At 39.6% G+C, this 9,855-nt stretch overlaps 1 protein-coding gene across 1 annotated transcript; it reads left to right on the forward strand.

The window, feature by feature from the left end:
* The first annotated feature begins 53 nt into the window (after positions 1–53).
* Positions 54–9,126, forward strand: E2F6 (E2F transcription factor 6). The gene is made up of 7 exons (XM_009580170.1): positions 54–119; positions 3,236–3,284; positions 4,787–5,003; positions 5,325–5,483; positions 6,567–6,681; positions 8,199–8,346; positions 9,089–9,126. The coding sequence occupies exons 1-7, from the start codon at positions 54–56 to the stop codon at positions 9,124–9,126; spliced, it is 792 nt and encodes a 263-aa protein (XP_009578465.1).
* The last annotated feature ends 729 nt before the right edge of the window (positions 9,127–9,855 follow it).

Consider the following 9,855-nt stretch of genomic DNA (forward strand, 5'->3'; position numbering starts at 1 on the left):
GGAGAGGCGTCCCGCCGCACTAGGCCGGAGGAAGGAGGCGGGGCCGGGTGAACATGGCCAACCCTGCCAAGTGGGAGCGTCTGAGGCCGCTGCGGCCGGACACGCTGCGTGTGAGTGAGGTACACGGCGGGCGGGGAAGGGAGGTGCTGCTTGTGGATAGGGAAAGGGCGGGACGGCACTGCAGCGCTTTGCTCCCAGCGCGGGAGGTTTTAAGGAGCTTCTCGAAAGCCTTTCCTCCGCCTGTCCGGCAGGAGATCCCTGAGTTGGAAAGATGAGGCAGGCCTAGCCAGAGTGGTGCGCGAAAGGGGCGTTGTGATGCATCCCTCCTTCATCGTATTTTAGTAGGCTACCCGGGAAAGGAAAATATAGCGATGTTACTCATAGTGCAAAGGGATGATTTTCTTAGCTGTGTTACCTATAGTCTCTTAACCGAGTTAAATAGGTTGTAGCTATGTTTGAGAAAAACAGACTACAACTGTGTATTCTGTTCTCTGGACATCTGTGGTGTTCAGGTAATCTTATATTGCAGCTTCCACTGCTAACAAAAACCAGGCCTGCTTCTAATTCTGTGATACTTTTTAAAAATGCCTGTTTGTATTAATCTTGACTGTTAGGCTAGATGTTGCTTGGTAGTATTGTCTTAAAGCCATGAAAAAGTTTACATAAGATTTTACACTGGTAATTAGAAATTTCTTATTATTGGAGATGATGATTGTAAGAAACAAGGGGTGTTGGGCACAGCTTCTTATGTAGGTGTTTAGATGAGTCAACCAGGGGTGATACTTTCCTGAATATCCTTCTCATAAACAGAGGAGTCAAGGATGTGGTAATCATTAGCAGCCTTGGCTGTAACGGCAATGGAATAGTGGAGCTCAAGACCCTGGGTGTAATGAGGAAGGCAAGTAGCAGAACACGGAACCTGGACTCCAGTTTATTCAGGCAACAGGGAGGGAGGCAACTTTGCAAGTTGGAGGAGCTGAAGAGGTGGAGGTCATCGTACAAGCACAGGGAGATTCTGTCCTGATACTCATGAAAACAAGTAAATGTGTTGAGGGATGGGCATAGCTATGCCTGCATTCTGAGGGTGGGGCGCAAAAAGAACATATGCAGGAGATGGAAGCAAGGACAGGCTATAAAGGAGAAGGATAAAAACCATTGTCTGGACATGTAGGTATGGTGCTAGGAAAGCCAAAGTTCTAGTGTTGAAACTAGCAAGGAATATCAAAGGTGACAAGAAGAACTTTTACTGCTACGTTAGTGGTAAAGGGGGTGGAAGGGAGGAGTGTGAACCTGCTGCTAAATGGGGCAGGTGATTTAGGAAGAACAGACACAGATAAGACTGAAGTACTTGGCCTTCTTGTATGGGTCTTCAGAACTGATGTCCCCTAGGCTTTGTGTCTAAGAGACAGGATTCAAGGAGAGGAACAACCAGCAATGGAAAAGTGTCAAGTTAGGAATCTCTTAAGAAATCTCAACCTGTACAAGTCCATAGGACCCACTTGGGTTACATCCTGAGAGGGCTGAGAGAGCTGGCTGATGTCATTGTGAGGTTGCTCCCTTATCTTCGAGAGGTTGTGGAGGTCAGCTACAGCTTAGTCAGCCTCACTTCAGTCCCTTGGAAAATCATGAAGCAAGTTCTCTTGGGAGCTATTTCTAGGTACATGAAGGAGAAGCCAATTTGGAATAGCCAACATGACTATACTTGCAAACTAATTACTTTTGGTGATGAAATGACTAGATCTGTAGATCCAAAGCCTTGGATGTCATCTACATTAGCTTTAGCAAGACTTTTGAAACAGTCTCCTGCAGCATCCTCCTCTTCAAGTTGGGATGTTAGATTGTAAACTACTAGATAAGTAAGAAAACTGGCTGGATCGTCAGGCTCAAAGAGGAACGGTTAGTTGTTCATACTTTACCTGGAAGTGGATTACAAGTGGAGTTCCTCAGCGGTCCATCCTGGGACCTGTCCTGTTGATAGGAGGATGTGGGATGCACCCTCATGATGTTTGTAGGTGGGGAAGGTGCCATAGACTGCTAGGAATAGGCTGGAGGAATGGCTCATCAGACCCCTCAAATTTCAACCAAGGAAGCTGAAAATTTGAGTGTGAAGTCCTGCACCTGGGTCTGTATGCTGCAGTGGTACAGGCTGGGGGACCACACTGCTGAAAGGACTGGAGGTCCTGATGGACAGTGGGCTAAATGTGTGCCAACACTGTGCCCTGGCATTGAGGCATATGAGGCTGTATTAGCAGGAGCATAGCCAGCAAATCAAGGGAAATGATTCTTCTTCTCTACTTGGCATGTATTAGGCTGCTCCTCGAACACTGTGTCCATTTTAGGCCCACCAGTACAGGAAGGCTATTGATAAACTGCTGAGGGACCTTGTTAAACCACTTCAGAACTTGCTGAGAAGTTAACAACAAGCTGGTGCCAGACACTTCACAGACGTGCATGATGGGAGGCTGAAAGGAAATAGCCAAGAAATGAAACAAAGGATGCAAAAGAGGTTGGAACTTGATGTAAAGGGAAACCTTTTCACTGTGAGGATGGGCAAGCAGTGGAATGGGACACCCAGAAAGGTATAGCCTCCATCCCTTGAAACTTTCAAGACCCACTTGGATAAAGCCTTGAGTAAGCTGCTCTGATCTAATGGCTGTTCCTGTTTGGAGTTGGAGGTTGGACCAGAGACCTTCTCAGGTCTCTTCCAACTGGAAGGAGACTGAATTTGAAAATGCTCCTTTTGTTAAATTGGGTTGAGGGGTGGAATGAAGTACCTCCTTAGGCTCATCATGTCAGTTTCTTGACAGAGCAGATTCTGCTGGAAGTCCACTACAAAATAACTGTAATGCTCTATAATAGCAGTGTATCTTCTGTATGTGAGCTGTTACATGGAATAGCTGAAGCTTGTATTTTTTTATGTTTGCAGAGTTTATACAGATATCTGTTTGTGTTGTGACATTGCCCAAGCATTAGGGGGTTCGGTGATGTTTCCTGCTTTCCAAGACAGAGGAGAATGTGCTGAGATTAAGGGCTGAAAATTCTGATAAGAATTAACGACCATATATCCCTTCTATCCAGTGACACTCCTTCACCGTAATATCTGTTGAGTTGTCAGCACTCTGGTGGCTGTAGCATCTAGAGTTGATTTGGGAATTTCTTCTGGAGAAGCTTTCTGTATAGACAGCATTTTATGTCAGTTATATTTTTTGTTTGTTTTTTTTTGTTTTTTCCTCAGCCACCAATGATCAACCTGAATGTGGACGATGATGTACAGTTTGTGAGAAGTAAGTTCCTGTATTCCATGTCTGAAGATTATTCTTGAAGTATTTCGTGCATTTTTACAATGCTGAGTACATGCTGTAAACAAATGAGAAATTGTTACATATCTAATACAGGCAGAACAGGAAGAATGCTGCACACTAAATGAAATAACAGATATGAAGTAACACGTTCTTCATAGTTTTTCCTCTTTAAATCTGCTGCAAGTATACCTTCCCACTGCTGTCAGGAAAACAACTTATGGGAAAAGTGAGTTAGAGAAAACTGGAACATCGCGCTGGCAAACATTGGTTTTCAGCTGGTATTAACAAATCTAAATACAAGCTTGAGTGAATTTGCGTTTTTTGTTGTTTCTCACCAGTTGAATAGTCTCACACATCTCACAGTAACACAAAACTGAATTGCTGAACCTGTCAGTTCATGTTAAAGAGTGCACAATCTTGCAGCCGTGGAATGGATATGATATGAGTAAAAGTGCATGTCTCGTTCATCCTGGGAAAATACTGAAGTTTGAAGTAGAGTGTTTCCTAGGGAAGTTTCCTTACTACGCACCCATGTGCACGAACACACACACACACATGTTCTATTGAAGCATTAGACTGGAATATTACTCAGTGACACAGTTAGATCAGATATAAAATACCTGGTTTGAGGAGAAAAGACAAGTAACAGCAGGATTTGACAGTCTTTCATTGACTCTAGCATCAGATGAGTGCATGCATACCATGTCTTTTTTGTGCTTTAAAAATACATACTTTTTTATGCTTTATGCATACATAAATAACAAACTAAAGTTAAATAAGCTGTTCATCAGTAACTTTTCTGCTGTTTCTGCGAATATGCTGGTAATGGATACACATAGCACAGGGATCTCTCTTAAACCTGTGGTGTCCTGGTGTCTGTAGATCTTTGTTGCGTTAGTAAATTAAACAATGGCATTGCCAATTCTTTTGCCCTGAGGCCAAATAGTACAGCCAGAGTTTTTCCATATATTAAGTTCTCGGACTCCAGAACAGATTGGTCACATCCAGGCTGACTCCTGAACCATGCCTGAATGTTACCTGGAAAATCTACTGGTTAATCTGGGCCAAAAGGATGTGAAAAAAACATTTTAACAGTGTCATCGAGCAGATGATAGAGCTGCAGTTCTCTGGCAGTGCCCTGACACAATCTGTAGTTAACTGAAGGTTTCATTGGTATTCATTCAGTAGTCTGAGCTCCTACAGAGCATACAGTTGCATAACTATTAATGTCCATACTAGCAGTCTGAAGTCATGAACGTTGAAAGCATGAAGATGCGTGCTTGCTATTAAGATACAATCACTGCAAACAAATGAAGGTATGTGTAGTTAATAGACTTTATATGATGCCATTGAGATGTCAGCGTTAATAATGACAGTGTTTTCAGACTTTTATCTTCATTGCTACTTCATAACTATTGTTTTTTTAAGGAACACTTCATGCTCGTGTAGTAGTGTACCCTAAATATTCTGTCAAAATTTTACAGGAACTCTGAAAGTCAAAAAGCCTCGATTTGATGCATCCTTGGTTTATTTGACCCGAAAATTCATGGATCTTGTCAAAACAGCTCCAGACGGTGTCCTTGATTTAAATGAAGTAGCAACAATGCTTGGAGTACGAAAACGAAGAGTGTATGACATCACCAATGTGTTGGATGGAATCCACTTAATTCAGAAAAGATCTAAGAATCTTATCCAGTGGGTGTGAGTTGGCTTTGAAACTTCTAATTTCTGAAACAATAAAACCCAACAATGGTTATAACTTTGAAAGTACTTTTAAGCATATTGAAATGCTTTTAGGAGATAAAAATATTTTAAGTTCTTCTGTATCCTTAGGCTATCTGAATTACGTACTGTATTGACAAGTATTAAGTGCAAACGCACTTGATATGAAATGTAATGAAACATATTTCAGCAGAGTAAAGGATGCCAGAGTTCCTTGTTGTTTTCTATTAGTATACTTTGTGTTCAGTAAATAGGCTTTTATTTATATAAACATACTAGACAACTTTCATATTCTTCTAGAGGTTCTAATCTTGACCAAGTTGTTGGAAAAGCACCAGAGCAGCAAAACCTTAAAGATGAACTTTCTGACTTGTCAGCCATGGAAGAAGCTCTGGATGAATTAATCAAGGATTGTGCTCATCAGTTATTTGAACTAACAGATGACAAAGAAAATGCAAAATATCCTTTTAACTCTTGCATTACTTTAACACGTGGTTTTGGTTGCAAGTACTCGGGTATCTAGTAATAGGTGTAGGCTGATACCACAGGTATGCAATAATACTCGATAATGAGTTTTATAATGAGTTTTACATAATAAAAATAACTTGCTGGTTATTTTGTATTAGTGCATACTAGTCATGTGTCCTGCTTGCAGTATCATGAGCAATCTAGCCTGTTCTCAGCGGAGTGCTAGTTGTGTGACCTTTCCACTGCAGAAGAATGGAAGTGGGGCGATAGTCTTGGTACCCTGGCCATCACCTTGTTCTCTCCATTATAGAGTAAAGTTGTCTCAGGGGCAGGTCTTGACCTACCAGTGAGATTGAGTTGCTTAGTGAGATGGGAAAGAGGACCCGAAACAGAGTTCCCAGTGGCCTGTTGCCAAGAAGATACAATGGTATGTTGGTTGTGTCCTAATACTGTTCTGTTTCTTGAGAGAGGTTCCAATGCAGTCTTGTCTTTCAGATGGGTTTTGATAACAGAAAAGGGATTTCTTTTAATATTACATAAATATTGGATTTTGGCTGTAGGTTACAATAAAATATTACTTAGCTGAATTAATGTGGCAGAATTTTAAGGTCTGTGCTCAAATGAAATGTGTGCATTTTCTGTATGGTATCAGGAAAACTTTTCCTTACACCTTACTTGTTCTGGTTAAGAAAATAATTCCATAGTTTTCCAGAAAATTATCTATGTGCATAGTTATTACAAAACAAAGTAGAAGTTTCTCAAGGGCAGCATTCCCTCTGCTTTGTAGACTTACAACAGCATCTGTGAAAACTGTTTGTCAAATTTGTTTGGTTTTTTAATATTGGATACCTCAAATTTTTAAAAGCTTTTTCCTTCCTAGAAATAAAGAAAAAAGGTTTTCCACTTGTTAGCTAATACTTAATTTTACAAAGCTAGTATTAAAGTAACCTCAGCTGATCTATTTACCACTTTTCTTAAGTTGGTGTTCTGCTTCAACATAACATATCTTAACATCATACTCTTTGCTTCTGCCCATTAGCAAATTACTTTACAGAATCCTTGACCAATGTATACACTAGCTTATGTGACATATCAAGATATCTGTAGCATTCAGGCATTTCAAGAACAGATTGTGATTGCAATCAAAGCTCCAGAGGAAACCAAATTGGAAATACCAATTCCTAAAGAAGTAAGTTTTACACATTTCTGTCTTAAGGGAACAAAAGTTCTCAAATACGATTTTTGCAGCAGCAGTCAGTAATTGACTTCCAGTTTCTTTGTCATGTATAGCAGATACTGGTACTTTATTGTTCTTGTGTTCTACTAAACAATGCTGTAGGGATAATAGTCTAAGAAACTTATTTTCAGTATTTTTTTGTTTACCTAAATTATTAAACAATAAACATGTCTGAGCTTTAGTTATTTGGTTTTGCTAGAGAGAATGGAACAGCTGTAATAAATGTTACTTATTTCCACTATCAGTTTGTTTGATAATTACTAGGGTAATGAAACTCCCAAAGAGCTGTTATTGTTTGTATACTAAAATCTACAAAAACTGTCAATCTAACCAAACAAAGCAATAAGTATGATTTGATAATGATTCTTAACAGCATGTAAATGCTTCTTGCTGCTTAATGAGTAGACAGCTATTGTTACTATAATATTAAAGTATGAAATGCACAGTATGGTTGACAAAAGAAAACGTTTTGGCACTCTACTAGATCATGTCAAGATGGATTTTTCATGGAGGTGGGGGGCTGTGCCCTGTCCTCACCTCATGGTACAACACGCATCTTCCCATTTGGGTCATAAAGAAGAGCCGTAGCTTTGCCTTCTGCACCCAGTCACACTGCACCTGGGCCTATATACTGGGAACCCACTGTTTAAAGTAGTGCTGTGAAAAAGGGGAAATACTGGAACTAAGCTTAAGATAACAAATGGAGCTTTAATTCTGTTTTCCTTTTGCATGTGCATTTTTTTATAATGTTCTTAATTGTGTAGTCATCAAATTTGCCTTGCTGTGTGCACAGAAAGGGAGCCGATACTGTAGGAAAAGGAGATATGAATCAATAGAACCAGAAGACTTAGATCCACTGCATAGATCTCCAGTGGTTTCACTGGTAAAGGAGCTGGCTCTCATCCTGTGGAGGTGAAAAAGATAAGATTACAGAGGCTTCCTGATGCAAAAGAAGGCAGGATTTAAAAAGCTGTATTTTGGGGAGAACAGAATCTTCTCTCCGTTGTCCATTAAATTTGATTTGCTCTGTGCCTTCCAATGTGATGTCTGCTGAAGGAAAGCAGTAAAAGTAATACGATTTAGCAGCTTTGATAATATGGCAAAGAAACTATGTGCTCTGATTTGTTTTCTGATCCATGGCATTGACTTGTCAAGTTTTAAATTGTTACTCTTCCTAAACGTATAGTAAATCTTGGTCATATATCTAAAGGTCAGTAAAAAGGCTAAACAAAGATTTGTTAAGTGCATGTTCATCAAAACTGAAACCTTGTTAGCTTAATGGTGCTTAATAATTGGCCTACAAATCTATGTAATAGTCATAATTTATGTAGAACTAGTAACAGAATTTTAGATAGTTATGTCGTTCCTGTATTTATGTTCTTAATCTATTGGCTTTAAAAACGTGCAAAAATAGATAACTGATGTGTAAGATTTGTTCTTTGGTTTATATGCAAGTCGCTGTTTTATAGGATTGCATAGAAGTACATGTGAAGAGCACAAAAGGACCCATTGACGTGTATCTATGTGAGGTGGAACAAGAGAAGCCAGGTGCCAAAACTTTTGAAGATATGGATACTGTCACTTCTGAATCTGAGCCATCAGTTCCTCCTGATGAAGGTAGTGTCTTCCATTTATATTTTTATCCCCATGGAATATGTTTTTTTTAAAGATGGTCATACCATTCTGATAAAGTTGCAAACTCTACTGTACAAGTATAATTTTCTGGGCGTAGTTTGTGGGCCGATATGTGTGGGAGTATAGGGATTGCCTGAAAGAGAAGTCTGTGCTGTTGTGTTACCTCACAACAGCAGGAGGTCAGAGAGTCAGGCACGTGCACACATAGCAAGGCACTCTTGTTCCCTGACCCCTTTCCTTCCTTTGCTCGTTACTGGTTTCCTGTCAAAGCTGCGCTCTGCGGATGGAACAGTGTGTGTCAGTTCTCAGCTGCCTCACTACAGAGTCCAGCAGCTCAGCTGAAATAGTTGTGATGAGAGTTAAGATGCAGTTTCAAACAAGAGAGTGTGCTGCTCTTTCTCATTCTGCCCTCCCTTAGACAGGGCAGTACAGAAGAGGTGATGTAGTATTTTGATCTCCTAAAACAAGGTTGGCTGGAATATAGTCTCTCAAGAGCCCCAATGCTGCAGGATGTTGTGGTTTAAAAATAAATGTGGCGGGAATTGCAGTAGCTCAGAACACAAAAGATAATTTATTTTTAGCAGTGCTGCTTTATAGTTGAGGGGAAGAGTTGACTTTTTAATCTTGGGCATTTTTTTACTTTATTTTGCTTGCGAAATGACTCAGAACTGTATTTCCTACAATGACAGTAATCGTATTCCTTTTTTTTATTTTCCTTTCAAAGTGAGATCTCCAGGGGAAGAAAAAAAACAAACCACCTGAGATGACAGATTAATTACAACATAAAAATCTGATACGGAATGTAAATATCTGTGTTATAGAGCTTTTCCAAAGCCGCTTGGATCTGCAAACTTACTAACCTGAAATGTTCCAAAGTGTTTTAAATTTAAAAGAGCAGTGGGTTGGTTGAGTGCTTTCACAGGATTGCTTATCTTTCCAAGTCAAAAGACGACAGTTCCTAGAATTGCTTTTAGGAGCTTTGTTTTCATAATTGCATGTGATCTACAGAGCTTTGGGAAAATGGTATTTTTAGCTTATGAAATAATCTTAATGGACGGAAAGCATAGGCAATTACTTCTAAAAATGAAGATTTGAAAATATTTCTGGAAAGATCCACAATCCTCATGAGAATGTATATAATAAAGAAATGCACTTTTCAGTTCTGAGGCTGCACTACTACTAAGCAGGATTGTCAAATACAAGTGTAACAAAGAACTGGTGTATCAGAAGCCTTCACTATAAGGAACAAGATGTAAATATCATGAGAGTATGCCTTACACTGTGTAGACGCTGTTTGCATTGTTTGCATCCAGCTCTGCATGAACTATGGTATCAACACTGAAGTTAAATAATGGGGCTTTTTGTATATATCTGTATCATGTTTAGGTAGTTACTGATGTAGATTTATTGAGATGGTTTGCATTTCTGCCTTTGTACAGCAAAGAAATAAAATAAGCTTATAAAAATACTAAATAGTCTAATCGGTCAGTC

The sequence above is a fragment of the Fulmarus glacialis genome, unplaced genomic scaffold (assembly GCF_000690835.1).
Source record: "Fulmarus glacialis isolate BGI_N327 unplaced genomic scaffold, ASM69083v1 scaffold13826, whole genome shotgun sequence".
NCBI lineage: Eukaryota > Metazoa > Chordata > Aves > Procellariiformes > Procellariidae > Fulmarus > Fulmarus glacialis.

Bases quoted from the DNA above. Each gene is read 5' to 3' on its own strand.
- E2F6 (XM_009580170.1), top strand. From the start codon at position 54: ATGGCCAACCCTGCCAAGTGGGAGCGTCTGAGGCCGCTGCGGCCGGAC. The intron at 5,004-5,324 runs GTGAGTTGGCTT...ATATTCTTCTAG, and splicing joins AAGAATCTTATCCAGTGGGT to AGGTTCTAATCTTGACCAAG. The intron at 5,484-6,566 runs ATATCCTTTTAA...ACCAATGTATAC, and splicing joins GATGACAAAGAAAATGCAAA to ACTAGCTTATGTGACATATC.